This window comes from Morchella importuna, assembly GCF_003444635.1.
Source record: "Morchella importuna strain M04M26 chromosome Unknown Morimp01GS004, whole genome shotgun sequence".
NCBI lineage: Eukaryota > Fungi > Ascomycota > Pezizomycetes > Pezizales > Morchellaceae > Morchella > Morchella importuna.
In genome coordinates this window covers 741,206-758,715 of record NW_025763401.1, presented here as the reverse complement: position 1 = coordinate 758,715, position 17,510 = coordinate 741,206, and the positions used below count along the sequence as shown (strand labels likewise).

At 46.8% G+C, this 17,510-nt stretch overlaps 4 protein-coding genes across 4 annotated transcripts; 3 read left to right on the top strand and 1 right to left on the bottom strand.

Moving 5' to 3' along the window:
• Positions 1 to 1,413: 1,413 nt before the first annotated feature.
• LAJ45_02346 (uncharacterized protein) lies at positions 1,414 to 2,782 on the top strand (the record flags this gene model as incomplete). The annotated part of the gene is made up of 5 exons (XM_046111937.1): positions 1,414 to 1,583; positions 1,681 to 1,968; positions 2,044 to 2,128; positions 2,199 to 2,366; positions 2,432 to 2,782. The coding sequence occupies 5 exons, from the start codon at positions 1,414 to 1,416 to the stop codon at positions 2,780 to 2,782; spliced, it is 1,062 nt and encodes a 353-aa protein (XP_045974837.1).
• A 1,117-nt stretch (positions 2,783 to 3,899) lies between these two features.
• Positions 3,900 to 5,555, bottom strand: LAJ45_02345 (uncharacterized protein; the record flags this gene model as incomplete). The annotated part of the gene is made up of 7 exons (XM_046111936.1): positions 3,900 to 3,992; positions 4,123 to 4,228; positions 4,368 to 4,790; positions 4,967 to 5,010; positions 5,065 to 5,066; positions 5,438 to 5,473; positions 5,546 to 5,555. The coding sequence occupies 7 exons, from the start codon at positions 5,553 to 5,555 to the stop codon at positions 3,900 to 3,902; spliced, it is 714 nt and encodes a 237-aa protein (XP_045974836.1).
• Positions 5,556 to 9,078: 3,523 nt separating this feature from the next.
• On the top strand, positions 9,079 to 9,816 carry LAJ45_02344 (uncharacterized protein; the record flags this gene model as incomplete). The annotated part of the gene is made up of 1 exon (XM_046111935.1): positions 9,079 to 9,816. The coding sequence occupies one exon, from the start codon at positions 9,079 to 9,081 to the stop codon at positions 9,814 to 9,816; it is 738 nt and encodes a 245-aa protein (XP_045974835.1).
• A 4,396-nt stretch (positions 9,817 to 14,212) lies between these two features.
• LAJ45_02343 (uncharacterized protein) lies at positions 14,213 to 15,220 on the top strand (the record flags this gene model as incomplete). The annotated part of the gene is made up of 7 exons (XM_046111934.1): positions 14,213 to 14,285; positions 14,369 to 14,447; positions 14,512 to 14,581; positions 14,657 to 14,787; positions 14,837 to 14,986; positions 15,054 to 15,120; positions 15,182 to 15,220. 7 exons carry the CDS (start codon positions 14,213 to 14,215, stop codon positions 15,218 to 15,220), a joined length of 609 nt encoding a protein of 202 aa, XP_045974834.1.
• Positions 15,221 to 17,510: the final 2,290 nt, after the last annotated feature.

Sequence of the window (17,510 nt, the reverse complement as noted above, 5' to 3'; positions counted from 1 at the left end):
ATTTGATATATTTCACATTTTGGTTATTTTTCTTTTTTCCTGTTTCATCACGGATAGAAAGGAGGTGTCTTTCTGGGCCTATTGGAAGGAGGTATCCTTTCTGTTACTTTGTTTCGTTCCTGGGTTTGGTTATAATCACTTTCTGGACAAGAGATACAATATTCGTTTTCGTTGACTTTTCTGGATGGGGAAGGATGATATGATTTTAACGAGTGCTCTTTCCTATTACTTTACCGTCGTTGTGTCTCGCCCTGCACTATTTTTTCACTGGGTCTGGCTATGCCAAAACTTTTGGGTTTCTTTTACCTTCTGTTAAAGGGTTATTGGGTTTCAGGTTCCGTCCATTTCGATCTTCATTTATGTCTGTATAGCCCTTGTAGGGACCAGTCCCATGCACCAGATATTTACTCTCTTTTAAGGACTGTATTTCTTATCTACTTTGTACCCTTTTTATTGTTGTGGGATCGGAGGAGTGGGATCGGAGGAGTGGGATTGCACACTTTGTTTCTCTGTAATCCAAACTGTCAGAATTGAGATGATTAGCTTCTAACCATTTTTAACAATTTCTCTCTACTCTCAGGCAAAGAGTGGACCATGCAATACATTGACGAAGTACCAGGAAGTTGCGAGCAAAAAACAAATTCCATGATTCTTTGAAGAGGCTCCAGTCATTAAATATGCAGAGCATTGGCTCTTAGTCTATAATACTCCTAAAATATTCTCCTTCCGCGAGAAACGACTATTCTCCGTTGCCTTCATCTCCAAGCACTTTCCCGGCGGCCATCAATCTGGACCATTTCATGGTCACACAGGTCAGCGAAACGAAATCCATTTATTTTACATTGTATGCATGTTAGAAGGAGCAAAGGAAGGGCGAGGGGAGATCAACAGTGCACCGTTGAGCCCTCCTAGGGCTTTAATATTTTCAGCTTGCACAGCTGTTACTCGCATGATATCCTGGAGATCAGCGAGATGTGCCTGTAGCTGCGCCAGCTGTGAATTAAGATGGGCGAGCTGACGTGCCTTTGCGTTCGAAGGGGCAAGCGACGGACGGACGCCTCTTGATGAATAGGCGGATGGTTGAGGAGGCATATCTGTAACTGTAGTAGCTGTCTAAGGTACTGTAGCGTCGGCAGCTCTACTGATAGATTTGATGGACTGCTGTATATGCGTAGCGGGGAGGAAGACGTGAGGTGTGATCATGGGAACGCCAAGAATACCCAATCAATAAATATCCGCTTCGGGAACCGATAAGGAACATCCCGGTAAACGACCAGGGTGGGGGTGATTGTGGTAACCAAAACTGTGCGAGGGAAAGCGAGAAAAAAAAAAAAAAAAAACTGGCCCCGGTAGGCATCTAATAATCTTGGTGGCCCTCTCCTCTAACGACTCTTTTATTGAGAATAATGCACCATGGCGAGCCCATTCGCTGCTCTGGCGGCACGTCTTGCTATCAGTGCGGAAGGAGCACTGAAGAGAAATTTAACTCTAGATAGGAGCGTCGCAATCGCTCGCTCGATATGGCCTCAGGCAAAAGTTTCGCCGGTGGGAAGCTTTGCGAATGGCACAAGTTTACATGGGAGGTACATTTCCCTTCATCCTCTCCCTCGCAATCCCTCCACCCTCTCACTGGGATTGGGTACTTTTGAGGAATGTAATTGACCTTCTGTGTTTCTATAGTGATATCGACCTTGTGGTCGATACACAAAATTTATACTCCCGGACCCGCGCCGGTCTCTGGGCACAACAAATGGAGGATGAACTTATCAAAAATAGGATCACCAAACCAACGACTACGGCGGTTCACGCGAATGCCCGTGTACCCATTGTAACCTATATAGACTCGAAGTACCTTATCGGCGTAGACATATCATTCACGACCAATGGACTCGCCAACACACACTATGTCAGGAGAGAATTGGACGAGCGTGCTTACATGAGGACAATGATAATATTGCTCAAGTACTGGTAAGGGTGTTTCCTTCTACTTCAATTATCCCTCAGAACTGAAATAAGCTTTCTAACAGAATTTGCGCGGTTTAGGCTCAAATCAAGGCGTTACAACAAAGTTTACACCGGCGGTCTCTCGTCGTACGGTCTTGCGTTGACTATCATTGGTTATTTCAATGTGAGATGATGCTTTTTCCCAATTTGGTCGGCCCTCTAGCTGTATGTCGAGAACTGACTCTCCCTCAAAGGTCCGAAAAACGGTCAAGGCACGCAATTGCACAGTTGAGGATTACCAGAGATGGATAGAAGAGAGAGACTACCAACGCCTGCTGATTGACTACCTCACCTTCTGGTCTTCTCAGTGGAAGTTGGCCACTACCATGCTAGAGCCCGCAGAAGGTGCCATCTACAAAAAGGTGGACCCTTGTCCCCGTCGAGAACTCCCATGCTGAGTGCAACTACTAACCAACCACATCCATAGGGCACGAAGGGCCACTGCGGCAAACCGCGTAACTCCCTCCTCTGTATCGCCGACCCCACCGACCCCACAAACGATGTCACAAACGGAACCTACAAGATCTTTAAACTCCGCGAAGCAATGAAAGTCCTGCGCAACAGATTAGAGACCGTCCAGAAAGATGTCGAGCTTGACGCTCTGGAGAATATCTTCAAAAAGACCGGGACTGAGTGGCCGGAGGATGATCGAAGCAGACAGAAGTTTAAGGGACGGGCTGCAAAGGCGAAGAGTAAACCAACTAAGAAGGGGGGTATTCGATTTAAGACGGCAATCGATAGGGATGGGTTGAAACGAGTGAGATTTTCAGCAGACTAAATTCTTATGAGGGTAAGTTTTTTTTCTCTTCATCCTACTATCTTACCCCCCCTTTCTGTATTAAGCTTCATGTATAATAGATAGAATATAGGGAATACTTGGTCTCATGCCTGGATTCTTAGCTAAATGGGGCAGATCGTTTCTGTTCCCGTGTGCAATAGCCTTTCTTGCAGCCACAGGACTTGTCAGAGGGTTTATGTAAATAGAAGGTTGCCGGTATCGGCCAGAGTATCGAAAGTCAATGTGGCTCTGTTTCTTTCGATGAAATCGTCCAGAAAGATGCGGTGGTTATCATCTATCTCTAAGTGCTACTTTATACTTGTAGTGCTATACTATTCAATCTGAGGATGGCGGGCGTTTACCAAATTCTAGTCAAGTCTATCTCAAGCCTTGGATAATTTTCCTCATCATTCTGATCATCGATCCGTCAATCATCCCAAACTCTGAGTCGAATTACAGAAGGATATAGATGATCAAAGGCAAAATGTGACAAAGGAGTGCATCGAACCTTGGAGCGAGTGAGAATTTATGATAGAACCCTGACCCTGACTATCACATACATGTAGTTACACCTGGCAATATGCCGGCGAAATCTGACAGAAGAGTTTTATTGGCGGTGAAGAAAGTTGGAAGAGAAATTCACATCCACATATGAAATTCCGACACCACGGCAATACACCCTTCTGGATCGGACCAGTAGACACGGTGATGGCGGCCCGGGAGAATCAAACACCAATACTTGATGCAGTTTCCAGAAATGTCTCCACCCATCGTCCAATCGCAGAAAAAGAAATATGAGATTTTCCAGAGATATGTTACTTACACGCCACGAGCTTTGATACAACGCTTTCCCTACCCGCTACGAAGGGCAAGTAAAGGAATGACAGACTTGGGGGAAATCTAGACGAAACAACAAACAACTAAAAACCCTAGATATCTCTCTCGCAGTCCTAGTAAAGAAGAAAAATGCAATCCTCAAAAAAATTAACATTGCATTGAAGTCCCTTATGTTCTTTTCTTCATCACTCTTTCTCTCTCTTTTTTTTTTCCCTTTCTTTGGACATGTGTGATATTGGAATATGGACGGACAAACGGGCGGTGGATTAGTTTTGAACATTTATTTCTTCTTTGACTTCGCCTCCTGGACCTCGATCTTCTCCTCTAGGCTGCGGACGTAGACTTCGATCCGTTGAATTGATGATCTCAGGGCCTGTAGCGATTATCTCAGTAAACGGCACAATTCACATGTAGGGAACTATATATATAGAGGGTAGTGGTGGTGGAATTGATTGAAGAATAGAAAGCGAGTGGGAAAGGATCGAGAAAGGTAGAAAACGTACATCGATATCTTCCGTCAAGAGCTCATTGGAGACCTTGTATTCCTCGAGGAGGTAAAAGTAAGCCGCAACTCCGGAGACAGACGATCCAAGGAGGAAACCAAGGAGCCTATCAAGAATTTCCCGGATATGTCAGCGACTGTTCATCCAACGCTCGTTCCCTCCCTCGACCAATTCCCAGCACCCTACCCGATCCAACGACGAGAGGGCGCCGCGGAAGATGTCTCAAGATAGTGTATAGTACGTACCCTCCTCTGAATGCACCGACTGGCCTCTTTGTCGGCACCGCGACGGTTGCCTGGCGGAGAATTTGCGACGTAGCGAAGGCCCTTGCGCCGCTGAGACGGGGAGCAGCGACACGGAGGTTAGCAGCGGGCGCCCGCAAGAGGCGGAGGGAGGTTGCCATTGTGCTGGTTTGTATGATTTTTGAGGAGAGATGGGTGGGAGGTTCGAAACGGAAATCTTGCAACGAGCAGACAAATACGTAGTTTCGCTTGGTGGAGGTGGTGGGGGTTTGCGAGGGACCGGCGCTAGCGTGCAACCAGCCAACCACGGGCCCTGTTTTGTATGCTGTCTGATCGATCTGATAAGATTTACCGGTTTTGGTAGCACACAGTGCGTGCGTGCGATTGAACGTCACCTCATGATCCCGAGCTTGAGCCGAGCTCTGCCTATCGATTTGGAAAACATCGGGGTGCCGCAAGAGTGGCTTTTCCCTTCTTTATTTCTTTGATGACCCCGCTTTTGTTTCCTGTCCATATCCTTTCTCGAAAGCTCAGATCGATATCGATGATCATTAGCGGCCAATGGAAATGCCGACTTTGGCGATTTTCTGGGGCCGGTTCACCAATGGGGTATTTCTTCCACGGTAACGAAAAACCGTCGGACAATCTTCGAGCATCCGTTAGTTCCTTCCTCGGAGCAAGAAGAGAGCAGAGTAGGTACAGCTATTTACCCATAACAGCCTCTTCCAGCGTGCAGATTTATCATAGCATAGATAGTAGGTACATATCAGATACCTGGCAAACAAGCTACCTATTGTTTGTGTGTCCTGCTGCTTGCTGCTGCTGGCTGCACTGCAGTGTCGCATTAAGTGCTCACAAAAAGAGTTCCCTCTCCCCCCCCCCCCCCCTCCTCTCCTCTCCCCCCCACCCACCCCTCCACGCGGAAGAATTACCGGAGGGTGCGATGAGGTTTCTCTCAAATCGTTTAGAACTATCACAATCGATATGGGCCATGATGGGAGGGGGGACGCAGGATGTAAAAGTTATTGCATTTATTTTGTTTTATTTTTCAATCATCGCTCTCTCGCGCGCACTATTCTTCTTTTCACATGCAGGTACATCGTGTGGTCCTGGTAGCGAGAAAGTTATAAGTAGGTGTGTGAATCACGCCGGTAATGTAGGTACCACATAGGTGTATGTACCTACAGCCATGGCTGGCTGGCCGTGGCTGGCTGGAAGCCTTCTTCTTCCTCTTCTTCTTCTTCTCATATGACCCAGCAGGACGCAAGTGTCTCAAAATGTCCAAGCGCCACACATTTCGAAACTAAAGCAACCTTGTGAGGAGCAGGAGGATTGATCAAGCCATCATATCCAGCCAGGCCTTTGCCCTCTTGCTTCTACGAAACTGTAACTGTAAATCGGTGTGATGCCAAGAAACCTGAAAGGATTGACGGGTACTTACCGCTTTCGTTATGGAAAGCTTACCCGCAACGTGAAGGATGCTTTTTTGGGCAACAAAGTTACCGGCGCCCGCGCCTACCAGCAGGTGAAGTGAGAGGATGATAACCCTGTGGCTGATGTCAACAACAGCAACCACCACCTCACAACTTCCTTACAGCTAGCTATTGAGGCCCACCGAACTCCAGAGGGCCCTATGGATATGAGATTTCAGGAATATTCGGAAACCTTAAATAAGCTGTGTCCAAGGGAAGATAAAAGGGGGGGAAAAAACTGGGCGGGCTTTGTATCTGAAGCATCTTCCCTACAGCTCCGTATGTATTTGTGGACCTCTTGTGGCGCGAACGCAATGCTGGAGCGCACGGGTTCCCACGTTTTTTTTTTTTACTCGGTTGACAGTCTTAACACCGAAGCGAGTTCGCCATCCTGCTTGACTACATACCTACATGTACTAGTATTTCTCTGACGTTTTTGAACTGGGCCATTATTGCATACACCCGAAATCATGAGCTTGGCGTATTTTTGTATGGCATGCAATATCAGTCGCGTCCACAAATGTCAGAGAAATACGAGTAAGTACTGTAGCTAGCTAGCGGTACATACTGCGTACATATAGTACCGTGCTGTAACTCTTCTCTAGAGTCAAGTACATGCCTAGCTCGCTGTGGGATCCAAGGCGCTTTTTGCGAACCCGGTTGACGACACCGATAGATAGTAGCGTACATGTAGTTCTGAAGCAGATACTTCAATGTTATGTGCCGGAAATCAATGGGAAGTGGTACGGCGCTTTTCAGAATATCAACCGTGGATTCGACGTTGCAAGCTAGTTCCCCAAAATGGAACGGTTGATACACAAATTTGCACTCGGACCGTGCAGACGCGTGCAGCAGACGTCGTCGTCGACAGGCAAGTGATTATCATGACGTTCAACCTTACATAGTACCACCATGTACCCTCTCTCTATCTCTCTCTCTACATACCCTTTTTTCCTGGCGGGAACTCAATCGTGAGATGCCCTTGGCGCGCAAGGACAGCTCAACCCCTCCGTTTTTCCATTTCCCCGCGTTCGCCAACAAACGTTTTGTGTGAACTTTTTTCTTCTTCCTTAAGAATCCCTTTCTTTTCCTGCTCCGTCCGTCTCAATTCCTGTACCTACATAACATAGAAAAGAATACTCCCTCCATCCCCGTTGGCTGGCTCATACGTGGCAGCCTTCCCTTTCTCTCTCTCACTCTCCCTGGCCGGAACATTTGGGTGAGGGCTTGGAAAGGATTGTGGAGCTGGTTGGAGTGAGGGATGGAGTGAGGCGCATTCATCACCAGGGCTGCGTGTAAACGTTCGTAGCACAAGACTAGTAGCTCTCAGCTTGCCTTACAACAAAAAAGGACATCTGAAACTGGCACGAATACCGCATGGAAAAAAAAATTATTATTGTATCTCGAGTTTCTGGTTTCTATTCTTTTCTTGTCAACAGCGCGCAGGAGAAAGGAGTGTACGGAGAACGAGGAGGCCGTGGTGGTGGAGTAGGAGCTTGAACAGGAGCAGATCTCCACTAGCTCCTCTCTGGATTATAGCTCACGTGCTGGGGTTAGCTGATCTGAGCAGTTAAAACAGCATAATAGTGTAAAGTGCGCCTGACAAATGGGTAGAGCGTTACTTTGCAGCTCGAACGCAGTGGAAGAGGTCATACATGCTGTCCATCTTTCGACGGAATTCGTTCGCCAACTATTATAGTACATACTCCGCTCTCAAGTACATTATTAATTCCCAAAAGGAAAAAGGTCCCAAGTGCTGGGGTAAACCTAGATATCACGTAGAGAGAAAATTCTACTTTAAATTTCCTCCCGAGTTAATAATGTACAATGTGAATAGTCAACATATTATTCAATTACGGGGGGGTACTTTCCTACCCTGCTTACGAGCTGGGGATCTGGTTAGTAGTAGGGTAATGATGTAGCGTACATAGCGTCTTTGGCCTTGCAAGAATGCCTGCAACGACCCTGATTATCATTTTTTTTCACACCTGCATTTTGTTCTTGGTAGAGCCAGAGGGCAAAGAGCACAAAAAAACGTGTGGTACGAGATTAAGGCACTCCTAGAGACTAGAGAGTGGTGACGAGAGAGAGAGAGAGAGAGGAAGAGGGAAAGTCAGCTATCTAAGAAAGGTGAACAAATTTACTATGCTGAAGACGTCATTTGCGTATATACAATTCAATGATTCCTTCATATGATGATCTAGGTCTACCATCCCCTTGGTCGGCCCACTATGGTCATGTTCACTCATTCACATTCTAAGTTCATACCCCCAACGTCCTCTTGAGCTCAACGTCCCCTCAACACTTCTTTCACGAATTCGTCCGTATACTTTCACGCCTATCCAATACTCCTGAGAACGAGTACTCGCATCATTACCTTGAAGGTGATAAGCACCCTGCATTTCGCTGTAGCGTCCAAACTGAACTGTGTCGTGCAGATCGTTCAATACCCCCCCCCCCCCCTACACCCCCCGCAGCCGATTATTCCCAACTTTTTTTCCCCCGACGAGGGCCTGAGTAAACCCCCGACGCTCATTGTCAACTGAGAGTTTCCTGAACCATCAAGTCATCGAATCCTAGCTAGACACTCACAGAAGGTTTCTACTCTTTATTTCTTTGCAAATTGGAAGCGGCGAGGGACGTACTTCCGTTGCTATTACCATTATTTGCTACTATCATTAGGTAGCTTCTGGTGACTTATATTCTACTTGTGGAATACAGGATTTTTGCTTGAAGCTTGACAGATTGAGTCAGTCAGTCATCGAACTCTGAAATTATATTTCCTGAAGGAGGAAGCGTGTGAAAAAAAAGCCGTTCTGTTAGGCTGTACAATAATCAACCACCCACAGTCACTACTCAGGCACCGTAAAGCACCACCACACCCCACAAGAAACATCCCGCCAATCCGCCCCACCACCATTCCATTTCAACCACAACCACACATAACACCCTTTTCCCCCCACAACATACATCTTACTCGCTTTCCCTCCCCCTCTTACTCCCTCTCACACTTACTCTCATACTTACCTACTTACAATCTACAACATTCTTCCTCCCATTAACACATTCTTCAATATCTAACTCTGCTCGCTTCTTTGTCTTTCCTCCTCCTAACGCGCTCACCTTACTCTACTGCGCCTGATTCCCTCAACGCTTTCTCCCACCAACACTGTTCTGTCTAGTGTGACAGAAGTTTAATGTCAAGTCCCGCGTCCGTCGGTACACCAATAACGTATACAACCATGGTCGAGGACCAGGCCCGTAAGAAGTGGAGAACGGAGCTCACAGGCTCGAAACAACGCCGTGAACGCAAGACTAGCTTCAGGCTGAGGCCTTCATTGAATTCCAAGATTAATGGCAAGCCGTCTTTGCTCTCTCGCCGAGCTGGGACCAATGTCGTAGCTATCGAGGCTTCAAATTCCCATACACTCTTTCCGAACTCTTCGAATACGATTGATTTAGTCACCCCGGAACCGACCTACCTAACAACCCCTCCGAAGCCATCAAGCTCCATGCCGTCAGCTGCTATGGATTCGGGTTACTATAGTGGGCCGTCTTCGGCATCTAAACATGCCATATCACCCCAGAGGGCATCGTCTGCCACAGTGATTCTCCCGAGCATCTACACGCAACCAAGCCCCGCGCCTGCTCTTTCATCGAGCATCTCAGAGTACCGATCCGGTATGCACTACAAGCTGGACAACCAATTCTTCAAAAAGGTTGTCAAAAAGGAGTATTCAAACGATCCTAGGAAGGCCTATGAAGACCTTCAGCCTGTTATGCGCCAGATGCTCGAAAAGCCGGAGGACCGTCAGGTAGTGCATAAAGTCTACCTCATCTGCAACTTCAGAAATATCACCATAAGGGGCGAGAAGCGGATGATTAGCAAGCCAAGGAGGAAGCCCGGGCACCGGGTTATCATGGGTGGATCTCCGGAGCAGATGAATTGGTACTTTGGGCCAAAGGTCGGCTACACTTAGCAAATAGGCGAATAAGCGAATCCTCCATCTTCACGAGCGACTACACAGCAACGCATTTTTCCTTTGTCTGGACTTCCTTTTCTTATGGGTCATTCGGAGTTTTTACACGGTGGTGTTTGGTTACGATACGGTGTTGGGATGACGAAGTAATGTATTATGAACAGGGAACTCGGGGAAACCAGGACTGGCTGCACCTCAATGCGAGGGGCGAGACACAGTCTTGGGTTCCAATTCGGTTTTTTCTCTTCTCTTTTTTACTCACTCCACGGTTTTGTGTTTTAAAACACAATTTTCTACTTTTCTATCTTCTACTTCTTCCTCGTCACTGGGTTTACGGGTTCAAAAAAAACGGCTTTTATCTTTTTGTTTGGTCTTTTTCTTTTCTTTTTCTTGCTTCTTTTTCTATCACGGACTGGAACATTGCTTTGCAAACATTTTTTTTCCCTTTCATTTGTCCATTTTGGAGTACATCGGCGCTGTACGGTAGCTAGATCGTTGGGTGGGGGTGATGGACATAGATCGGGAGAGGCGGGAATTGGGTTGGGTTCTGGCGGTGTACAGGCCGGGTTCTTCTTTCTTTCTAGGGTTTATTTTTTCCTTTCCTTTCTTCCTATTCAACTGTAAAATTTGGCTGTTTTTTTCTTTTCTTTCTTTCTCTTTCTCTTTCTTTTACTTTCTCCCGGTGGAGGAAGGGTTTCAACAGGGGGCGGGGGAGAAAGAGAGAAGAAGAAAAAAAAAACCCCCCCGCGTGTACAGATCTCAAGGCTACGGGTATTTTTTATTTTTTTATTTCTTTTTATTTCTTTTTATTCTATTCAACCACGAAACCTTTTTTATTTTTATTATTGTACTTAATTTCTGCAGCTCTCTGCGGTTTTTATCATCAACGGGTTTTTTCTGGGCCACGGGGTTTCTTTAGGTATTCTATTCTGGCTTCTTTTTGTGTATCTTCCTGGGGGGTCATTTTTTTTTTTTTTTCATATCATACGCATACTAGGCCTGGCCCTAGCTAGTAGGGGTTTCTCAATTATCTGGAACTCGGTTATCATAGGTTTTTTCTAAACATAACATACCATAACATTACATACAAACCTACTCTCTACCATTATTATGATCAGCATCATTATCATGGAGTTGTTTCTTTTTTCCTTCCTCTCTTTTTTTTTTTTTTTTTTTTGCTTCTTCAGGGCACGAAATAAAATCTCTGGGCGCGGGGAAGCCGATCCCCTTTGTCACCAGCCCAGGTGTGATGTGTGATCACGCGGGACCGGACCGGACCTCCACGCCCTACATCTATCTACCTTACCTACCTCTTCCTCGGGTGTAGGTAGGTAAAGAGAAGGAATTGGAGATGCTAGCTAGAGTACAGTAGCTACACAGTTAAGCAGCTATAAGCTAGCTCCGATAGTTCGTTCTTTAGGTCGTGGGGCCATGCCATGGCGATATATTATCAATGCGCAGCTACATGTAGCTAGCAGCATCATATCAGCAGCATCATATCAGCAGCATCAGCGGCAGCAGCAGAAAGTGGCAGCAGCAGAAAGTGGCAGTATATATAGCTTATACCGCAGTATCTGTAGGTTAGTTAGTTAGCAGCAGTGGCAGCCGTTGACGATGTCTACAGGACGAACGGGTCGTCTTTTTATTCACCAGACAAGCCGTGGTGGTGGGCTTACGGTACATATTTTCACTTTTGTTGTGTGTTGCAGAAAGTGCAGTTGAAGCTGAATTCAATTGAATCTGAAGATCAGGGCCCCGGCCTGCCTGCCTGCCTGGCCATGGCTTGCCTGGGGAGGGTAATTTGGTCTACCAATCCGGCCCGCCGTCCGTAACCGGAGAAGGTAGGAATAACTAACTACCCCAGATCTTGTATTACTTGCACCTGGCTGGTTGGCTAGCTCAATGGATTTTTTTGGTGGGAGTGCAGACCACGCAATAAACACGGCTTAATCTAAGCATGTAGGTGCTTTTATTGTTTGTGGGTTTTCTCTCTATCTAATCTAAACCCCCCCCCTCTCTCTCCCCCATTCTTCCCCCAGCTGAGGAATTATCTATATAGTGCACTGGGTTCGGGATATTGTACCGAGCGCAGGAACGGCGGGAGGGAAGCTCGGGAGGGAAAGGGAAGGGTGCGTGTGTGTGGTGGGGGGGGGGGGGGGGGAGGGAGGTAGTAGAGGGAGAGCTGGGGATACGGTAGGGCCATTTACTCACTCCGATACTCAAGGTGCGAATATTGGGAGCGAAGGGCTTCTTTTCTTTGTTTTTTGTGCGCGCATGGAGGGGGAATTGTGATTGGGAGATAGCTCCTGTAGGTATGGCATATATACCTACTGAAATAGAGACTCGTGGAGAGCAGCAGCAGCAGCAGCAGCAGGCTTGGATTTCATTTCCCCTACCTACGCTGCTGTAGATATTCTCTACTTTTTCTTAAATTATAAATTTATACCCCGGATCAGCCGGAGAGAACGGGAGGGGTGGAGAAGGAGATATAGTGGTAGTTGATATAACAGTGCGCCAGCAAGAAACCTCGCGGTGGATATGGACGGGTGCGGTGCGGTGCGGATAAAAGACTGGATGTGAGGCCAGGCCAGGCCAAGCATGCGCGCGTTTGCTCCATCCAGCCCATGGGGCCAATCCGGCGCGGCGCGTTCAAGCTTAAAAGGCTTCGGTAGCAGATATCACTTTCACCGAATCTCACCAGAGGAGATAGAAGGGGAGTGGGAGCAGATAAACCTCGAGTTGTTTCCTCCCTTCTCTCGCACACCCCCCTTCGCTGTTCCTTTCTTTTGTTGTTTACATGTAACTTTACCCTTCGTTGATAAACTCTATTCCCCCCCCCCCCCCCTCCTCTTCTCCGATTAGGTTTTGGGCGGTGGGGAAGTTACAGGCGGACTGTACCCTCTCTCTCTCTCTTACTGTCCTATCCTGTCCTGCTCAGCTGAGCTCTAACTCTAATCCAAACTAACCAACCCAAACCAGCCTGTCAATCAATCAGTCAGTCACTTGTCCTGTCCTGTCTTGTGGTGTGCACTACACACCCCCCCCCCCCACACACACACCCCACCAGTTCCGTGGATCAGGCGCACAAAGATACAAAGATCGCACAAGGAAAAATCTCCGACTCCTCCTTTACTCCCTTTTTCTATTTTCTATTTTATTTACCATCTTCCGCTCCGGGGCCTGGCCTGGTTCCTGAGAGAGAAAAGAGAAGGAATTCAGAGTGGGTGTCGTCAAAGGGCCGCTTAGCATATCTACATACACGCATCACATCAAGACATCAAGTAGTAGCGCACCTCGGCGGGCTGTCTGACGTCAGGTGTCAGCAGCCAGCTATTGAGAAATAGACGGAGATGTTTGTGAGTCCCATGGCTCATGGGCTCTCGATAATGATAATAATAATACGATCCCCCGGGCATGGCATGGATCGTTACTCATCCTACCTCACCTCCGAATTATTCCAGAAGCGCGATGCGAAAGGAGAATTAATGAATCCATGTTCCTGTTCCTGTCCTGCCCTATGTGACTGTGACCACCACCTTCGCCTCAGCCCTCCCCCTGGCTTCGTGTCAAAGCGCACCTGTATGCTGCATGTAGAGGGAGGAGCCGAAACGATGGAATGTTCTTTGGCGGTGTTCTTGAAACCACCCCCTCCCCCTTCCCCTTCGATCCTCCTTAGCCCCTCCACCCCTTTTTTTTCTTTCGTTGTTGCCTTTAGTTGCATTTCTTTATTTACTCTGACTACAGACTAGATGGTGGATCTATTGTTGTAATATGCGAGGCATATGTAACTGCTAGAGCATGTATGAAGTATGTAGGTACCTGCTGCTCTAGAGTACATGAAGTACCCAAGGCACTCTAGATGAGAGAGATGAGCTGTATGTAACGCGTACGGAATGCATCGAATCTAAGGTTAAATACAGTTTGGTGCCCTGAATCCGAGACATATCCTTGATCATCCTTGATCAAGTGTTATTATGTATGCAGCGCGCGCGCCAGCTAGCTAGCTAGCTAAGCAGCTACCTCTCAACCTCAGTTTCCTCCTTCTCTGCTTGATATATGTTGCTTCATTTCCCCCTTTTTTTCTTCATTTTAATTTTTCTCTTCTCCTTCTCCTCCTTAATCCTTTTGCTACTTCTGTCGATTAGATAGCTTCAGAGGAGATGAGCTGAACAGCAACACAGTAGTCCGGAACGGGCCGGAATCATGAGACATCGCTCGCTTCACAATGTCTCACTCACTCAGTGCATAGGTCAGGGAGCTATGACGCAACCCGTCTTGGCAGGGCTTTTTGAGCCTCACTCTTTATCTTCTCCCCGCACAGACGATATTCACCACCTCCTACATACATAGCATAGTAACTTTACTACGATTTAATTTTATACAAAATCATTCAATCATGACAAAGCCCTCTGCAGTTATTCTCGTCGCGGATGGGTCAGAGGAGATTGAGTTTGTGACTGCCTTTGATGGTGAGTGGTTCGGTGTTTGCGTTTGCGACTACTGCCCTTCATCTCGATGCGAGCTCGTTTGAGCTAACGCTAGTACATTGTAGTTCTTGTAAGGGCTGGCTTCAATGTTCGTTCCATAGCTGTGCGCCGTGCAGATGCGCAACAAAACAGAGCATGGGTAGAGTATGTAAAACATGTTATCTTCAACAAGCAACGGAGTAGATTGATGACATCTCGCCCGTGCCAGACTATCAAGAGGCCTCAAGATCATCCCAGACCAAGATGGGTTTGCCAATAGCAATGCCGATGATATCGAGGTAGAATATCCAATCACTGCAGAAGCAACAGCTATGTTTGATATATATACGTATACTCAAACTGAAGTCAAACAGTCCGACATCCTGATTATCCCCGGCGGCGGTCCTGGAGCAAAGACTCTCTCAGAGGACAAAGTCACACTGGAGCTCCTCCACCGCTGTCGCCGTGAGGGAAAGTGGATAGCGTGTATCTGCGCTGGTACCACGTAAATGCCCTTGCCTATCAATGCAGAGTTCAATTGCTGACTTCTAAAGTGCTCTGGTGGCATCAGCTTCCTCCTTCCCCGAGCAGGGAAAGGTTAAGGTTACGAGTCATCCCAGTGTTAAGGACGAGATCGTCGCAAAAGGATGGGAATATGAGGAGGAGAGGGTGGTGGTTGATGGGAAGGTGATCACTTCTCGTGGGTTAGTAACCTACTACTCTGCATGTGCGCGTCAGGGTGGTTGTGTGACTGATTTGTCGAGAACAAAGGCCTGGGACCGCACTGTTGTGGGCATTGACGATCGTAGAATTGATCTGTGGAAAGGAGAAAAGAATGGTGAGTTGTATTTGCCCCCCTTCATGCTTAGTGGTGGATTGTGCTGAGATGACATATGTAGGAGGTCGAGGGTCCGATGATTACATCCACCGTATTGTAGATGACGGTAGTTTTTTTAGAATGACTAGGCAATCAAAGAAAGTCAATATTCTAGGATCCATGTGTTGCAAATGTCCTTCCAACCCTTTATCTCAATATATTTCAATTGCGGTTTGAAGGGTAAAGAAACCTGAAAATTCTATGAAGATCACAAGCACCTCAAGGAACCGGCAGCCGGTAACAGAGGTGCTCAAACCTAGAATCAAACTTGGTGGGGGGGGGGGGGGATTTGGTAAATTGTTTGACGCGGGTTGAATTAAAGCATGAAGTGGACGGTGCCAACTGGGAAGGGGGGATCGCCCACGCCATCCAGCGAAAATTCCGGGTGGGCCTGTTGAGCCAATTTTTCCGGGCAGCGATATCTCGTTTTCAGGCGCCACCACCTCAACATATGTCTCCTCAACCAAACCCGAGCACATTCGAATACTCGCTGTATAAAAGCAAAGAGACAAAGAGCAGCCTTCTTCTTTCTGATTGGCCACTCAACTCGCCAACAAACTCCCGCAAAATGTTCTTCCCTAGGATATTTCACCCCCCCCCCCCCCTGTATGAGAGTTAGAGATAGTAAAACGAACCCGTAAAATGAGGGGTTCGTCTCAATTCAAAATGCAGAACCGGTAATGAGTGCTTGTGACTGGATCTATTCGGGTCCCCCGCACGAGAATGCTAGAATGCGTTTTTTTCCCTTTCTTTCGTTTTTCTCTCTGCCTCCGTTAATGTAGCACTGCGTATGGAAATTTGTACGAGTAACAGGTTCAGTCCTATAGGATAGACGCTCGTCTGACGGTCGAACACATCAGAAAGTGAAGGCGTTGGGTTTCTGCAGCTCTGAAACGTGAGGGTCCCTGAAACGGAACAAAGTGATTCGAGTGGGTGGACGGACTTCTAAAGATATTCTTAACATTGCACCACCATGAGGCCTGTGGTTAACACGCCTTAATACTACCAGATATATGAATCGCCCCCCACATCCTATAAAGATTAGGGTAAGACCTTTGGTCTGAAATTTGGATGCCGACATATCATCGCTAGTTGCACTAGTGGGTGCAGGAAAGAGATGAGATCTCAAAACACTCACAGTCAAATACTGGTTACTCAGAACTCTAACGGGTCACCACGGAATAGAGAAGTAATATATTGGTACCAGCGCCTCCTAGATCCGTCCTCGTTAACGTAAAATGAAGAAATGAGGAAAGAAGAGAGAAAAGCATTATGACTGCAAAGACGATTTCTCATACTTCTCTCTTGATATTAAGCTCCTATATAACCTATACTTATAGTACTTCAGTTCCCTGCTAGCGGGGTTGGAGTTTCTGGATATTATCAAACGTAGAAATAGAAAGCCAACTATATATCGCTAGAGACCAGTACAACAATTCCCGTACGTGTATTCGAAACTCCTCGCTTTTACGAAGGTGGTCTGTGGACAATAAGTAAAACCTCTTAGCCGCACCCTTCCCAATTATGACCATGGAGTGCAGAAATGTAGCGGAGCATACCCTACTGGTCCAAATAGTTCAAGGATACAAGATTGAAGCCATTCAGCAAGATGCATCACTTTTCAATTTAAAAAGGTCATTGCGTTACCATCTGCAAACAAGGTTGGAGATCCTCCACTCTAAATTTAGTTAGCATACCTGGTTATCTCAATTCGGTGTGATCCAGGTGAAGATCGGTAGAGAGACGAGATCGAGAGAGGGCAAAGACTTGATTGAACGTCTTGTGGACTGGAGAGTTCAAGCGAGCTAATTATACAGTCATGATTGAGCGGGAAAAGATATGATGTAGCGGATATATGACGTGTCTGGCCGTGCTGTCATTTGAAAAGCCATATATCCACTAGGTGTCGTGAATAACCGAGTGATCAACCATGATCGGCAAACTTTCTAGCGCCTACGGATATCAACGTAGCCTTGTATGGTTAGGGTAATATCTATTGATATAAGTGCAACTCTCCATGGAATGCCGGTAATGAGGATTACAGACACGGGCGAGATTGGGGTGTGAATGGTGGAAATGATTTGACATGTGATAACAAGTTCAAACTGCTTAGTCATTACAGAAACTAGCTGATATCTTGCTTGACTCTGAGGTCGAAAATGTTCGATTTAGAATTGTGGATTAGCATAAGTAGAGGTAGGAGAAACTTGAAAGTGGCGCTCATTAACGTATATATGTAAGTTATTGAGCAAAGTATTGGAATGCCTAGAGCTTTCGGTACCCCCATCCGGGTCCAACATGCACCCATCCCGAAGTTTAGGACAAACAACTCTTCCTAAAATTTCCATAAT